The 18,149-nt window shown below is 37.1% G+C and overlaps 1 protein-coding gene and 1 long non-coding RNA gene across 2 annotated transcripts; one reads left to right on the top strand and one right to left on the bottom strand.

Moving 5' to 3' along the window:
• The first annotated feature begins 508 nt into the window (after nt 1-508).
• On the top strand, nt 509-10,453 carry LOC128203606 (uncharacterized). Its single transcript, XR_008255987.1, has 3 exons — nt 509-687; nt 6,778-6,880; nt 10,317-10,453. It is a non-coding gene; the product is annotated as an uncharacterized LOC128203606 (long non-coding RNA).
• A 1,828-nt stretch (nt 10,454-12,281) lies between these two features.
• LOC128245928 (proteoglycan 4-like) lies at nt 12,282-14,443 on the bottom strand. Its single transcript, XM_052964148.1, has 3 exons — nt 14,424-14,443; nt 13,633-13,815; nt 12,282-13,323 (listed from the first exon to the last, which is right to left on the bottom strand). The coding sequence occupies exons 1-3, from the start codon at nt 14,441-14,443 to the stop codon at nt 12,282-12,284; spliced, it is 1,245 nt and encodes a 414-aa protein (XP_052820108.1).
• Nucleotides 14,444-18,149: the final 3,706 nt, after the last annotated feature.

Genomic DNA, 18,149 nt, shown 5'->3' with positions numbered 1-18,149 from the left:
GTACCACAATGATTTATTATTTACATAAATAATTGCTACGATGGGTTTTAAACCTCTATCTGCATGAACGTTTTTTATATTTAGTTTTTTCGCCATAATGCTTCGGATTTTTATCAAACTTTGTGCTGTTTGTATTTATATATAGCTATTCCACGGTTTGAAGTAAAAAACAATTACAAATGAATTGATAAAAATGAAAATAAAAGTGTTCCTGTATATAACTATATAAAAAGACATATGTTTTACACGTAGAAGATCGGTTTTTGCCGCTGAATGGTAGTGAAGAAGTGCAAGAAACTACACCCTTTGGTGTTTACGTTTTAATTCAAATTTCGTCTTAATTCGCGTTTGTTCACACGTATTGACTGCTACTTTGAGAGACTCTTTGTATTTTTACATCTTCCATTATAATTGTGGTAACGCCATGAATAATTTAAATACATAATCAATATGCATAACGCATAAGCAAATAAAGAACCGTCACGGACGCACTTCAGTCGTATATATAACGTCCAACATCAATCAGCATATAATTAATACGCAACTTCATAAGCTGGAAAAGCTTTATACCTACAAATATGTGTTCTGCCACTGCTAGAGCATGTGTTGCTATTGCGTTTCTTGCCGTCTTGATAAACGTTGTGACGGCGCAATCTGCATCACGAACTTCACAAGGAACTACAACAAGTAAGCTTTAATTTCATGTATTTTTTAATCTAACGACAACGACGGGGACGGCGATGATGATGATGCTGACGACGACGATGATGATGATGATGATGATGATGGTGATCAATATAATGATGAAATTTAAAACACTTAAAGCATGTTCAGACTGGATTACCTTCGTTCAGCCCGAGAGTTATACTACAAATACAACAAGAGAGTCTGTATTAAAGTATGTTTAACTACATGTGATCGAAAGTGCCAGAAATATTTCTGTATTTTAATAACTTTTGGAATAATTGCATGACTTTAAAATCGCTTTAATAGCATATTTTCCTATCTTCCAGCCGGTCCAAATTTCTTCAAAACTATTTGGCTTATTGTCATTATATTTTCTTTTCAACATCGGACCAGCCGTATTAAAACAATATTTCGTTTCAAAATCGGACATCAAAAGTAATTAGAATGTTTTTCACCGAATAACATTATTTCTATATTGTGTCGTTTTATGTGAAAGAAATTGTCAATACTACGGCATTGTAAGAGCGAGAAATCCATTAATGTTTTCGTTTTGAAAAATGTTTTAAAAGGATGAAATCAACATTATTCCTATTGTGTCCCACTACTGTGACAAGACTACATTCTGAAGGAGCTATCATACCGAATAAATCATATTTAAATACTTGGTTTGATTGAGGCTGCTCATTGACCGGTATGATAAGTGCAACACTGTCACACTCAAGTGTTATTATACTTTGAAATATCAACAAGAACATTTGTTAACATAACATTTTAATGTTCGATTTTGAAATTTAAGGCCGAATAAATTCGCATATTTGTAATTAGATAGAGGTTAAGCAATGGTATACGCTAAAATGGTGTGTGTACGGTACGAATTAGTGATAAGTCATATGTTACATAATATGAAATAACTTTGTCCAAAATAAAGACTTGAAGTATTCCAATGGTCAATGGGAATATCCGACCATTAGTTTAATTCGTATTATAAAGAATCATTGGACGGATAAGTTTGCTGAGCAAAAATATATATTAAATAGACCTTGCCAAGGCATCATCATTAACAAATAACTTCATGTTTTGGATAATTGCGTCATGAGTGTTGCCTTGTGACGTTGCCTGTCTGTCCTCTTTTTGCTCATTCATTTGCCTTTAAATAGGATCTTGGTTAAATTCAAGGCTACTGAGCTTGTCCCTGTAGTTTCAGGTGTTGCATTTGTCCCAGAAAACTTCATTAGTCAAATTACATAACCCACCATTGGTTTGATTTTTATAAAGAGCCATTGGTCAACAATCTTGGCAATCAGTGCACCGAACACTACATGTTCCGAGGACAATTACTCTTATGCAAACATTTGCCAATAACTTTGTATAAAACAGACATCAAGTCGAGGTGGTCCTCATGTCTACGGTAAACATCAATGCTCTAACCATGAACATTCGTTCAGGGGGTGTCTATCCGACTTAGACCACGTTAACTAAAGCGCTGAGTTTGGATTTTGCTCTCAACTTTAAGAATGAAATATAATGCAAATATCATATAACTAAGTATACAGCTTATCGTATATATTCAGTGCAAGAATTTTAACATGTTCACTAACTTAATAGGCGTATTTTCATTCAGTTATTATTGATATTGATATCTACATGAAACATATCAAAATTAACTTGTTGATGTTTTCATTTTATTTTATTTTATAAGGATTTCTGGTTTTCGGAAAACGAAAAATGATTTGGTCTGGCCTAACGAGTAAATTCGCTTTCAATTTGATTTGTTAAGTTCAGGGATTAGATGAAGTATTTATCTTAGTTATCAATTTGTGGTTATGATAAAACCACGCCATTGGAGCCGTTTCCAACGCTAGTGTCTGCTTATACAGGTTAGTTTAGACTTTTGAAAAGGATAATGGTCTAATGCACAAGTCCGTTTTTTTCCTATATCCGAAACAGAGGTGGAAGCGGAGGTGGGTCTTGGTATATTGATTAAATGGACAATACCCAGCAGTCTGGTTTATTGCAGGCCATTCTTGGCCTTTATCATTTTAATGCCTAGAGATCTATACGCAACGTTGGTGTCGAAACATCCCTTAACTGCCAGCCAAAAAAATCCATGCCCCGACGCGCAAGGCAATACGTCGATAGGTGCATTACATAAACTAAATAATATACACTAAATAATATTTTTTGCCATGTACGACTCGAGGAAGGGTTTTGCAAACTACACTAGTGTCATAATGCTTTTCATACGACAATAATTGAAATAAAAATAATCATTTTGCAACTGGCATTCGATCGTTTTTACATTGTTGGCGCCTAGTTGAAACGAGGGGTCTTTATGAAACGCTCGTTTTTAAATTGTTTATGGAAGGCAGGGGTATTAAAATATTAAATTAATCGTTCGATGTTTTTGTCAAAGTTTAGTGATGAAATGTATATATAGAAAGACAGCAAAAACATTGTTAAGAAAACGATTTTGTTTGCTATTTTTACCACGCTGACAGATAGCACAACAACTCTGACCAGCATGTTTAACAGTTTGTCCCCTTGTTGTGAATTTGTGTTTAAATAACGGCTTTACTTTTATTAATTTTTAAATCTAAAAGCGTAGCAAACAGCATATTAATAACGGGTTAAGCATTTAATATGCACTTAAATATCCAAAGTCTTAAACCTAAAATTGACATTCTTGAGATAGAAGCCCAACCATATGATGTATTGATTTTCACGGAAACATAGTTATCTGATCGAGTTTCTGACAACGATTTAATAATTCCAAATTTATCCCTACCATTTCGTTGCGATCGTGTTGGTAGAATTGGGGGCGGTTTAGCCATATATATTAGACAAGGAATCCATGCTTTAATTCGACAAGACCCGAGCATAAATGGTCTGGAAGCTCTATGGCTTGAACTCAAAGTCAATAATCGTAAATTACTTGTTGGTGGTTTTTACAGACCACCAGATGCTAACAATAACTATTGGCTTCTGCTCGAGCAGAGTATAGACCAGGCTTTTAATGAAAATTGTGCAAACATCGTAGTAGCCGGTGACTTTAATATAGATGTACAATTGTCTGTCTCAAACAAAATATCTCGGCTTATAACGTCATACAACGCTCACCAACTGATTGACTCACCAACTCACTTCACCGAAAGGTCATGCTCACTTATTGATCTTATATTTGTAAAAACACCAACTAATATTATTACAAGTTTTGTTGCTGACCCATTTATTCCTGATCTTACAAGATATCATTGTCCTGTTGTTTGTGTTTTAAAATTCGACAAACCTAAAGTGACCTGTTATAAACGTCGTTTTTGGTTATATGATAATGGTAAGTATGATGACTACAGAGACAAAATGGCGATGAAAGACTGGAGTTTTATACACAATGATGATTTTGACTATGTTGCCGATGAAATTGCTCAAACTATTTTATCGTGTGATTCAGAGACTGTCCCAAATAAAATAGCAACAATTAGGCCACACGGTATTCCATGGATGAACAATAATATCAGAAAGCTTATCAGAAAACGTGCCAAATTACACAAACATGCAAAACGCCTCAATACCAATGAAGCCTGGAGTAATTTCTAAAAAGCAAGAAATGATGTGACCAAAATTATTCGAAAATCAAAAGCAGACCATAATACCAAATTAGTAGATAAATTAAAATCAACAAACGTCTCAACAAAGGTATAGTTTAAAACTGCCAAGCAAATCACTAATAGAAACACGTCAAACCACATTCCCACCTTGTCTGATAACAACATTGAAGCTTCAACAGATGTCGAAAAAGCAACATTTTTAAATAACTTCTTTTGTTCACAATCCCCTCTTGACGATTCACAGAATCCACTTCCTGATATTATTAATGTGACTGGAAGCTCTCTTGAGAACATTAATGTTTCTGAACAGGATGTGAAGGATGCTATTACTTGTATGGATCCTTCAAAGGCTAGTGGCCCAGATCTGATAAATCCTAGACTCATTTGTGAGGGTGCATGTGTTCTGGCGGCTCCATTGTCTACTTTTTTCTCCAAACTCATTGATTCCTGTACATTTCCAGCGCCATGGAAACTTGCAAATATTACTCCTATATTCAAAAAGTCTGATCCTTCCAAACACTCAAACTAGCGTCCTGTTCTCTCCTTAGCTGTCTAGGCAAGCTCATGGAACGCTGTATTCACAAAAAGCTTTACAATTACGTTGTCAGCAACAATCTCATTACTCCACATCAGTCTGGCTTCATCAAAGGGGATTCTACAGTTAATCAACTTACTTTCCTTTATAATGAAATATGTCAAGCTCTTGACGAGGGGAAGGTGAGGGCAGTTTTTTTGCGATATATCTAAGCATTTTGATCGAGTCTGGCATAGAGGCCTAATTCACAAACTGTCTTCTTTTGGCATCAGAGGGAATCTACTCAATTGGTTTACATCGTATCTTTCCGGTAGGAAACAAAGAGTCGTTGTCTCAAATTCTTCCTCATCTTGGTCAGACGTGCTTGCGGGAGTGCCTCAAGGCTCTATTCTCGGTCCTCTTCTTTTTCTCATTTATATAAACGACATCGTTAATGATATTGAAGCTAACGTTCGTTTATTTGCAGATGATACTAGCCTGTACATTGTGGTCGAGACACCTGAAGTTGCAGCTGCTGTAATCAATGCTGATCTTCAGAAACTATCTATTTGGTCAACTAAATGGCTTGTCACTTTCAATCCTTCCAAAACAGATTCAATTATTTTCTCTAGGAAACGTGATAGAGGGATTCAACCTCCCTTGTTTATGCACAATACTCCAATTCAAAGTGTTCGTTCTCACAAACATCTTAGTCTCTGCCTTTCTGATGATGCGAAATGAAAAGATCATATCACTTCGGTTCTCGACAAAACTTGGAAGAGATTGGGTATCATGCGTTCCCTTAAATTCATGCTTTCTCGTAACTGCCTAAAAATGCACATAAGCTTTATTAGACCCCTTTTGTAGTAGGGGGACGTTGTCTGGGACATCTGTAGTGCTAACTTACAGAGTGAACTCGAGGCAATTCAGACCGAAGCAGCGAGGATAGTTACCGGTGCCACTAAATTGTGTAATATACAGGGTCTTATGGCTGATTTGAAGTGGGACACCCTTGCAATTAGAAGGAAAAAAACATAGGCTTGTTCTTTTTTATAAGATGAGTAAAGGTATGACACCCGAATATCTATCGTCATTGATTCCCGCCCAGTCTCAGGTCAGTTATCCACTTAGAAACTCCGAAAATGTTCCACTACCAGTTTGTCGCACCCAGTCAAATGCGTCATCATTCCTTCCTGCTACAGTCCGAGATTGGAACTCCCTTCCAGTAGCAACAAGACACTCGGAAACAGTCCAATCTTTTAAAAACAAACCTCAAACACACTCCACAAAATCATCTTTACTTTACAATGTCGGTTCGCGCCGCAACCAAATCATGCATTGTCGTCTAAGACTTGGGTGTAGTTCGCTTAACCATGATCTTCACAGAACAAATATCATTGACTCCCTTCATGTACATGCACCGCAATTGAAGATGCGTCCCATTTCCTCATGATATGCCCTTTACACTCCACCCAGCGACAGCGATGTTTCAATGGCCTTCCTTGTGCACCAACTATTCATAATCTACTTTTCGGTGACGATAACGGAATTTACATAAGTTTTAAGTAACTTGTTTTCCAATCATTATTATTTGTATTGTTGTTAAATACCTTGTATATTTAAATTTGAAATAAATACTGTTTAAACTAAAATGGGTTAAGTTCCATTTGTTACTTTTGTAAAATATATTAATATTTACAAATTTTGCTTAATAGATACTGTGGTTTCCGTAGTAGTTTCATCTTTCTTAGTCACATCATTTGCAAATGGAATGTTCCAAGAGCTCAAACCCTTTTTAAGATATATGATAATAAACATTTCCCACCGAAATGTGTCATGATAGTCTTAATTTGATGACATACATTTTCAGTTTTATGAAAAAGTATTATACAACGCATACACGCCAGAAAACAAGAACTTCTTAATACCCATTAGTTCTTAATAATTATGACTTTATTGACTTTCTTGCAGATCCTTGGTTGGATTTAATGAACGCGTACAGGACGTACATGATGCAATATGGAATGTTTGGCAGAGGATATTACGGAATGTTTGGGTTCTTTGATGACTAGAGGTAGACAACAGTTACTAATAAATAGTTTGAACAAAATAAAACTATAAAATATTTAAAGTTGGATCGTTGATAGGCTGTCAGTGCTGGACATCTGAAGTCTGAGTTAGAGATTCGTACATGATTTTTTCCAAATTTATAACTAATTCATTGTTTATCGTTATTTTGGTTAAAAAATGTGTAATTTATTGTAAAAAATGTTTTGCCACTTATTCAGCAGATTTTCACTATGAATGCTTTAGAAGTAATGATATAAAGGTATCACTTATACAACATAAAGTCTTCAGTCTGAAACTCAGGCACTGGATGTTAGTTAGATGTACCGAACTTTTTCAATGGAATTCATGTAAACATGATTTAAAGATTATACCTGTTTATTCGCGTTGTGACATTTAAAAACGGTATGATTCATATATCCGTTGCAACATGAAAAGCTATAATTAGGAGTTGAACAATTTTTACGAAAGAATATTTTATCAGATTTCCAATCAAAAGGCATTTACGTTTTCCCGGAAATGTCTTAATACAAAATTATGTTTATTAGTCAAATTTATTGGAACTGCCCAATCTACATGTCTTTGGGTTTTGTGTTGAGCCGCTATTCTAAAAAAAAGTAATATGCATTTTTCTAACCCGGAAATCAATTTCATCCACTATTTTTCTGAATAACTAAAATTTCTTATTTGACAAGATATCATCAAGAACTCCCAATATACTGTTGAATAGGTAGTCTAGGGCATTTTGACATAAAAACAAAGTGATGATATCAACAGACTTTTCCGAAATAACGTGAATGCTATTTGATCCAAAATCTGATAAAATCTTCTTTTGTAAAAATTTGTTTAACTCCTTACTACCCCAAAACATGTCACCAGAATTATATGTTTAACTCCCCAAAAGGATCGTTCCTCAAAACTAAATAAAACATGAACTTTTTAAACGTGTCAGGTTTTGACCTTCCCCACCAACTTTTGCAATGGGGCCGGCCCTTAAACAAGCGTGTTATAGATTTAAGATCCTTTCTGAATAACATATTTTAATTTAAAACGAACGATCCGTTTCAACTCAAAACATGCCTTTGTAATGAAATTCGTTTACGATTTCTAAATTATTTATATTGCCATTAAAACAATGACCTTTTTGACATTGTTCACGTGTAGTCCCCATTTTTCACACTATTCAGTGAATTCAAGTGTCCTAATAGTCTTCTGGAGATGCATGTCGTCAGCATACATAAGTAGGAGTAAAGCTACTTCCTTATCAATAATCCACTTCTGGGGGTTTTGCAATAAAGAGTTCAATGCATTCTTCGGACAGAGAGTGGAAAATCGGTGAGCACACGTCCCCTACTTCAAGCTGACTACTATTTCAATACAATCGGATAGTTAATTACTATATTTGACTTTGCATCTAACTACCACCCACATTTACTGTACCATTTCCCAGATGAACATAGTGCATATAATTTAGACCATGAGGCAGAAGGATTAATGGAGTAAACAAGTCGTTTCATGTCAACCATAGCTACATACAAACGTTTACCGTTGTTTAACATGTGGTCAATCAAGCAACTTAGATTCAACCGTGCGTCAGCTGTAGAATAGCCCTTTCTGAAACCAAAGTGGCCATCCGGTAACGTTTCACATTTATCACCTCAAGTCATAAGCCGATTGTTTATCATACTGGTAAAGCGTGTTGCCATTGAACTTATGAGATTATTCCCGTTAAGTTTGGCTGCCTTTCTTGTTCAACGGTACTACTATGGATTCAACAATGCTGTCAAGAAAATGTCAACTACCAAAAAATAGGGTTAAATTGTGCGGTTAGATGGCTCAGTACTATGTTCCTGCCTCAATGAAATCTTCATTTATTAGCCTGTCTTGTGATTTCATATTAAATATTTATTCGCTTTGGTAACTGCTACAGGAGAATTGCATTATCATGTTCATCATTGATAGGGTCATTAGGATCCAGCGATCTTTCTGAAAAATGTTCAGCACAAGGATTGAACAATCCATTGAAATCGTTGGACAACTTACTCGTGAAAATCGTGTACCGGTATGTTTACTCCGAGTTTTGCTTTACGTTTTGTGAAATATTTCCAGTAGGCGTTCGGTCTTTTCTTTTTTAACTCTGTCTTTCCTTTTATTTTTAGTGTATGGCCGCTTTTTAAACATGGTCAGCAATTTGTACGTTTGGCTTCAAATAAGTGTTGTCGATTTCAAACGCGTGTTAATGCGTTGAAACTGTGGACGTCGTCATTATGTTATGATGTGTATTAATTATAGATGTCCTTGATTTATACTTGGTATGGTTTGTTTGTTATTAATGCCTTAACCCATCCTATATGATAAGGATTTGAAATATGTAGTCCACTGACATTAAACTGCTGAAAGATCTTAGCAAATTGACATTGTTCTTCCTGTATGTCTACTGTAGGCTCGATGGAGTCTTACAAGAAATTACTTTTACTTTCTTTTATTTTTTTAAAGTAACGTACTCAACGTCTTTCATGATTGTATCGAGTTGGGATTACAGAGCTTTTTAATGGTTTGCTATAGTTAAATGGGGACTTCTCGTAAAAACTCGTATGTAATTTATGTTGATACGAAGCACATTGTAAAATAGATACATCCCATGTTTATATACGTTTGAGTGTTACACTAGATCAGTTTACCTTAAGACTCTTGTAGTAACCTTGCAATCTTTGGCACTATGTAATGTTTTTTGGCGTTTTCAAACAATCTGAAAGCGTTGCAATTAAAACTCATTTGAAATGAAAGAAAATACAATTTACAATTCTGTCAGTCGTATGTGACACAAAATTAAAATTAAATAGAGAAAAAGTCAAATGTGGATGCATTCTTCGTACTTTGACTTTGAAATAACCTCAAACCTGACAATGAAGTGGTCAAAATTATATGTCAATTTGATAAACATTGTATTATCCATGTGAGAATGTATATGGCAGACAACTATTGGATGTATATATCGCTTCGCTCGGTTATATATTTCATAGATACGTCCACGAAGTGGCTAGCCGACTTTGACCACGTGAACTTAAGCGAGGAAGTTGTGGTTCTAGTTCTTAATGCAAAGACCACATAACTAAGTATAGCGCAATCAAAGCGTATTTTGTTTGACATTACCATAACTGGCATTTTGAAACGGGTGGTCGAACAAAAAAAAGATGACCATACTTTATTATGCCGACAGGTGTATGTACACCCTACTATTTCCAATCAGTAATAATTGATTTGGAGATCAACATGAAAAGAATCAGCATTTGAATTGGTATGCTGATTCAAACAAGAAGGCTGTAATTGTCAACAAAAATGCTTGATTTTTACGTATCTTTTCAGTAATTAAAACATGTGGGTAAACGCCCCGTAATTAAGCTTTGCATCATTCAAATGTTGATACATCTTTACTTTTTCAGGGAAGAAGACCTATCTTTCAAATATGGGATGACGAAATACTTCACATATCCAAGGCTATTTCGTTGTAATTGTCTTTAATCTACTTTGTTGAACGTGTTATGTAATACTAAGATATCAATTAAAACGTTCTTTTTTTCATCTTTGTTGTCCTGTTTACTAATGAAAATACACACGAAATATAAATAATCTGTATTAATGTGAATAACAAAAACATATTAGAAATTCAAAGTCTTTTTTTCCAGGAAAATGAAATTTGATAATCAGTTAGGTTCATGCGAAAACATCATTTATCAATTGCTGGAAAGGGAAATTAGCTATTTGTTTGTTGTTTTGTTCTGTTTTGTTCTTTGTATTGACTGTCATGTGTATGTGCGACATTCAGCATTCAGCGACAAAGATGTTCGTTCTCTAAAACGTGAAATTCCGACGACAGACGAAAAGCGGTTGGCGAAATAGCATCAATCACAAATGTGAGCCATGAAACAGTTCATAAAATTCTTAAAAAGGTCCTACTTCAGCCCGCAGTCCCATCTGGCCAGACAGTAAACAAGGCTTACTACCAGAAGGTAAAATGTTATTTCTTAATACTAAAATGATATTTGGATGTAACATACATGTTGTTATTAGCATATTAAATGTAATGTTTATGCGATATCACCATAAATTCTAACCTGTGATAAAGTGTAAAAGACAAACATGTTAAATGGATTTTTAATTAAACTATTGCAGATAATTCGCCGGGATCTGACTAATGCCATACGGAATTAGCGTCGAGGTGCCATTTAGAGAGTTTGATATTTCACCAGGACAACGCGCCAAGTTATCAGGCCGAGGATACGCTAATGACAATTGACTTCCTTGGATATGAGCGTCTGCAGCATTCACTCCAGACCTGGCTCCAATGGATTTTGCGTTGTTCCCGAGGTTAAACCGTGAGCTTTGAGGCCCCAAGTTCGAATCGCTACAGGAACTAGCGATTGCTGCACGGACGCATATCCGGGAATACAACCCCGTGTGGTTCAGATATGTTTTTGATAAGTGGGTAGAGAGACACCGAAAATGTTTCCGTGAGTGCGCCAAATGTTTTGAAAAGGCGTAATGTTAAACGTGACGTCGAGTTATTTTTGCTGTGCAAAGTGCTCTGTGTTGCTCATGGTTATGAGTATAAGGGTGTTGCTATTTTATTGTACGTTGTTTGTTTCCTGTAAAATTTGCAACACAACTTCCAGATACATTTATCTACCGAACCGTTGTATTATTTTGGTGTAAAAGCAAACAGTTTCGATATTATAAACAGAGCCCAGGAACGTTACGAGTAACCCTCGTATTAGTTTATAATAGCTTTTCGTCCTGGTGTCTCATATCTTTCAAGAACACAGTTACTTAAATTGATGACGTTGCTCTTTATAAAGTTTATCATATTTTTAATTGCCTTATCAGTGTCCGCTAACACTTAGTAATAACTTATCACAATTGGGTTCCTACGATAATTTGCTATTGTCATAAACTATAACAACGGAATTAACATTCGAATTCATTTTAAAGGTTAGTCATTGTTTCTAAAACCTTAACGTTGAGCGATCGAAGGCGCAGAAGGCATTGTCATATTGTTGTCATACAAATGGTTAAAAGTTTGAAATCGTTTCATCTTTAGTGATTCTTAACTAGCTTTTAAATTGACAAATAATGGCATTGGTACTAATACGCCTGTTCGCATGAAAAGTGTTAAGAATTAAAGAAATCAATTTATACTTAACACGTACCCAATCGGGTTCTGGCGTCTGGCTGGTAGTGCAGGACTGTAAAACTCTGGTTCTGGCTTCTGGCTGGTAGTGCAAAACTCGGCTTCTAGCGTCTGGCTGGTAGTGCAGGAGTGCAAAACTCGGATTCTGGCTTCTGGCTGGTAGTGCGGGAGAGCAGAACTCGAGTTCCGGTTTCTGGCTGGTTGTGCAGGAGTGCAAACCTCAGGTTTCTGGCGCATGACTGGTATTGCAGGAGTGCAAAACTCGGGTTCTGGCTTCTGGCTGGTAGTGCAAGGGTGCAAAACTCGGGTTCTGACTTTTGGCTGGTAGTGCAAGGGTGCAAAACTCGGGTTCTGACTTTTGGCTGGTAGTGCAGGAGTGCAAAACTCGGGTTCTGGCTACTGGCTGGTAGTGCGGGAGAGCAGAACTCGAGTTCCGGTTTCTGGCTGGTTGTGCAGGAGTGCAAACCTCAGGTTTCTGGCGCATGACTGGTATTGCAGGAGTGCAGACCTCGGGTTCTGGCTTCTGGCTGGTAGTGCAAGGGTGCAAAACTCGGGTTCTGACTTTTGGCTGGTAGTGCAGGTGTACAAACCTCGGATTCTGGCCCATGCTGGTATTGCAGGAGTGCAAAATTCGGGTTATGTCTTCTGGCTGGTAGTGCAGGGGTACAAAACTCGGGTTCTGGCTTCTGGCTGGTATTGCAGGGGTGCAAAACTCGGGTTCTGGCTTCTGGCTGGTAGTGCGGGAGTGCAAAACTCGGGTTCTGGCTTCTGGATGGTAGTGCGGGGGTGCAAAACTCGGGCTCTGGCTTCTGGCTGGTAGTGCAGGGGGCAAAACTTTGGTTCTGGCTTCTGGCTGGTGGTGCGGGAGTGCAAAACTCGGGTTCTGGCTTCTGACTGGTAGTGCGGGAGTGCAAAACTCGGGTTCTGGCGTCTGGCTGGAAGTGCAGGAGTGCAAAACTCGGGTTCTGGCTTCTGGCTGGTAGTGCGGGTGTGCAGAACTCGAGTTCCGGTTTCTGGCTGGTTGTGCAGGAGTGCAAACCTCAGGTTCTGGCGCATGACTGGTATTGCAGGAGTGGAAATTTCGGGTTCTGGCTTTTGGCTGGTAGTGCAAGGGTGCAAAACTCGGGATCTGGCTTCTGGCTGGTATTGAAGGAGTGCAAAACTCGGGTTCTGACTTTTGGCTGGTAGTGCGGGAGTTCAAACCTCGGATTCTGGCCCATGCTGGTATTGCAGGGGTGCAAAACTCGGGTTTTGTCTTCTGGCTGGTAGTGCAGGGGTACAAAATTCGGGTTCTGGCTTCTGGCTAGTATTGCAGGAGTGCAAAACTCGGGTTTTGTCTTCTGGCTGGTAGTGCAGGGGTACAAAACTCGGGTTCTGGCTTCTGGCTAGTATTGCACGGGGGCGAAACTCAGGTTCTGGCTTCTGGCTGGTGTTGCAGGGGTGCAAAACTCTGGTTCTGGCTTCTGGCTGTTAGTGCAGGGGTGAAAACCTCGGGTTCAGGCTTCTGGCTGGTAGTGCAGGGGTGCAGAACTCGGGTTCTGGCTTCTGGCTTGTAGTGCAGGAGTGCAAACCTCAGGTTCTGGCTTCTGGCTGGAAGTGCAAGGGTGCAAACCTCGGGTTCTGACTTCTGGCTGATAATGCGTAAGTGCAAACCCCAGGTACTGGCTTTTTGCTGGTAGTGCACTGGTGCAAACCTCGTGTTCTGACTTCTGGCTGGTAGTGCGGGAGTGCAAACCTCAGGTTCTGGCTTCTGGCTGGTAGTGCAGGGGTGCAAAACGTTACACCATCTATTTTTTACGACTTGATGGATAAGGCATTTCATAAAAGCTGCTTCATTCAAAATCTTAATTCGCGATTGCAAACACTTATTGGCTACTACCTTTGAAGCCTTATTGCATTATAACTTATTCCATTTTTATTATTACGGTAACGCAGAAAATATTTTTATATTTGTGATCATTATGCATTAGTCCAGCATCAAACAACATTTATTTAGGTTAAGACCTAATAGGCAGATACTGAACGCTCTTCAGAACAAATACAAATATGTGTTCTGCCACTGCTCGAGCATGTGTTGCTATTGCGTTTCTTGCCGTCTTGATAAACGTTGTGACGGCGCAATCTGCATCAAGAACTTCACAAGGAACTACAACAAGTAAGCTTTCCTTTCATGTATCATTTAATCTGACGACAACGACGGGGACGGCGATGATGATGATGATGATGATGATGATGATGATGATTGCACTGTTTGTGTTTCTTTGTTGTTATCATCATCATATACTGTGTAAATGTATCGTCATGCAATAAAATATGTTTAAACTAAAAAGATGACGGCGATGAATGAGAAAAGACGCCTTACCTTAAATTTGAGTGTGACATTATATTGCAAACATAAAATTATGATTAATCTACTTAACTAAATTCTTTTTAAGATGAATTAATTATACTCCCTAAATTAATGTTTACAAGTTATTTATGGATTTATTTCCTTGTGGATAGCGTTCATAAAAATTGTCAGCAATTCTATAATACAGATGTACTATGAGATTTGTTATCTAAACTATTTACTAACTTCCATTCATCTTTTAGAGATAATATTTCTAATTTCTTTCTTGAATTAATGTTTGTAATTTACCGCACCAGTTTGATTATTTGCATATATGTTTTGCTTGCATCTATCAGTGTTACAAAACTGATATATGTTTTACTTCTTTGAAATTCTTTGCATTATTTCAATAATTTGCATTAACATTTATTCCGAATATTTCTTCACATATTACTTTACATATTTGTCATAAGTTTCATAAGTAGTTAATGCAGATGCCGTACAATCTTGTCCTATTTCAGAATCCTAATCAAATACAGGTTCACTACTGTTAAGAACAATTGCACGAATCATTTATTTTCTGCATATCTCAATTTGTTTAAAATGCATGGCAGTTGTAATTTTGCCATTCAATTTCTTATTCTTTCTGAGTTACATCCCAAAAGTTAAGTGATCAGGCCACATTTTGAACATGTTATGCAAGATAAAACTCGGCGCCGTAAGTAGGTTTTAGATGATAGGAACAGCTTTATAAACAATAGAAGTTTGCCATGCTAATCAATCACATGAAATACTTTAAGTTGGCTGTGATCAGTATTTATTGCAAGATATTTCATGAAAACAGTAATTCGCTTCGTTAAGGTTAATCGTTAATAATGATATGGACACTAAACAACAGTTTATTTACTTCAATACCTAATATTGAAAAAGAACATCTTGGCTGTTAAAGTTACTTGTCAAAATGGGTTCAATGTTCCAATGCCTACAGTTGCATAACGGTTTCATATTCCATGAATTGTGCTAAATTGATAGTGTGATTCCCTTAGTAAGTTCATCTTTATTAATCACATAAAATTATATAGTTTGTTCAAAGAGCTCAAATCATTTTGTAAACACCTGTGTAAAAGAATGAATGATAATGAACATTACTAATGGAAATGTGTAATGATAGCTTTAATTTCATGATAAACATTCCCTGTTTGGTGCGGAAGTATTATATTACGCCTAAAAAGCCAGAAAAAAACTTACATTACATCAAGTTTATACTAATGGAGTTTTAATAACGACTTTATTGGCTTCATTGCAGATCCTTGGGTGATTTTAATGAACGCGTACAGGGACTACGTGATGCGATATGGAATGTAAGGCGGAGGAGATAACGGATTCTTTATGACTAAAGAGAGATAACTCAGAAAACGTTTCAACGAAAAAAGAAAAACAGTTCTATATTCGAAAGGCTTTGAGTGCTAAAGCTTGAATCGAAGTTTAAAAAATGCATTTTTTTTTTCAAATGTTTAAAACAAAAACAACTTATAAATTTATTGTAAAACCTGCTTATGCCATGTATGCAGCACATTTTACCAAACATACTTTCACAATTTTCATTTTTAAGTTTTGAGTTTGAAACTCAGACCCTTGATGTCAGAGGGTCCCTGAAGTTCAACTCAACTATTTCAATGGAATCCATATAAATATATTTAATAAACCTTAATGTCAATTGATGTAAATGATACGTAAGATTTGGAGTCAGAGCGTGCATGGCTTCAAATACGATTCAAAACAAATGTACAATGTGGTACTGTCCTTTACCAACATTGCGGGATACCATGCATAGCTTGCCATACAAGACAAAGCACATGTACAATGTAATGCTTTCCTTACCAACATTTGGGGACAAACCGTAAATAGCAAGCCATACACGACAAAATACATGTCCAATGTTGCACTGACCATTACCATCAATTTGGGGCATACCGTACATAGCTACACATTCATAACAAAAAATATGTACAATGTCACTTTCATTAACCAAAAATGGGGAAAACACTGTACATCTGTACACTGTACATCTATCCAAAAACAAAACGCAGATACACTAAGTAAATGTTCTTTATGAGCACTGGGGAATATACCGTACATGGGTGCCATACAAAAGATAATATATGTTCACGGTGACACTGACCCTTACAATGTACAATGTGGCCGTTCGCAACATTGAGTTACGTACTGTGCATAGCTAGCTTTAGAAGAGAAACATACGTGTACACTAATATAAGACATAGTGTACATAGCAAGTAATGCAATACAAAATACATGTACGATGTGGCACTGGCCTTTCACCAACATTGGAAAAAGATACCGTACAAAACTAGCCATAAAAAACAAAATGCAAATACAATGTGGCACTTTCCTTTACCAACATTGAGAGACATGCCGTACATAGCTAGCCATACAAGACAAAATATATGTACTATGTGACACTGGCCATTCGCTACATTGAGGTACATACTGTACATAGATAGCTAAACACAAAAAAAATACCTGTACACCGTGACACTATTCATAGCAACATTGGGAGTCATACCCTTCGTAGCCAGCTTTGAAAGACAAACTTCATGTACAATGTGGCACTGACCTCTATCAAAATTTGGAATATACCGTAAATAACTAGACATACACGACATAATGCATGTACAATGTGGCCGTTCGCAACATTGAGTTACATACTGTACATAGCTAGCAATACACGAGAGAATACGTGTACACTGAGACACTATTTTTACAACATTGGGAGACCTACCGTACATAGCCAGCCATAACAGTCAAAATATATGTACATGAACAATTTGGCACTTCCTTTTACCAACATTGCGGGGCATACCGTACATAGCTAGCAATACACGACAAAACACATGCATTATATAGTACTTTCTTTACCAACATTGGGGGGCATACCGTACATAGCTAGCTATACAAGACAAAACACATGCATTATGTGGTACTTTCCTTTACCAACATTGCGGGATATACCTTACATAGCTAGCGCTATACAAGACAAAACACATGCATTATGTGGTACTTTCCTTTACCAACATTGCGGGGCATACCGTACATAGCTAGCTATACAAGACAAAACACATGCATTATGTGGTACTTTCCTTTACCAACATTGCGGGACATACCTTACATAGCTAGCTATACAAGACAAAACACATGCATTATGTGGTACTTTCCTTTACCAACATTGCGGGGCATACCGTACATAGCTAGCAATACACGACAAAACACATGCATTATGTGGTACTTTCCTTTACTAACATTGCGGGGCATACCGTACATAGCTAGCTTTACAAGACAAAACACATGCATTATGTGGTGCTTTCCTTTACCAACATTGGGGGGCATACCGTACATAGCTAGCTATACAAGACAAAACACATGCATTATGTGGTACTTTCCTTTACCAACATTGGGGGGCATACCGTACATAGCCAGCCATAACAGTCAAAATATATGTACATGTACAATATGGCACTTTCCTTTACCAACATTGCGGGACATACCGTACATAGCTAGCAATACACGACAAAACACATGCATTATGTAAAACTTTCCTTTACCAACATTGGGGGGCATACCGTACATAGCTAGCTATACAAGACAAAACACATGCATAATATGGCCCTTTTCTTTACCAACATTGGGGGAGGGGGGCATACCGTACATAGCTAGCAATACACGACAAAACACATGCATTAT

Source organism: Mya arenaria, chromosome 9 (genome assembly GCF_026914265.1).
Source record: "Mya arenaria isolate MELC-2E11 chromosome 9, ASM2691426v1".
Lineage (NCBI taxonomy): Eukaryota > Metazoa > Mollusca > Bivalvia > Myida > Myidae > Mya > Mya arenaria.
This window is presented reverse-complemented; position numbering and strand designations above follow the sequence as displayed.

Excerpts from the sequence above, each read along its gene's own strand:
- LOC128245928 (XM_052964148.1), bottom strand. The coding sequence starts at position 14,443 with ATGTCACACTCAAATTTAAG. Across the intron at positions 13,816-14,423 it reads ATGTCACACTCAAATTTAAG|CCAGAAGCCAGAACCTGAGG; the intron begins GTAAGGCGTCTT and ends CTGCACTACCAG. Across the intron at positions 13,324-13,632 it reads GCCAGAAGCCAGAACCTGAG|CCAGAAGACAAAACCCGAGT; the intron begins GTTTGCACTCCT and ends CTGCACTACCAG.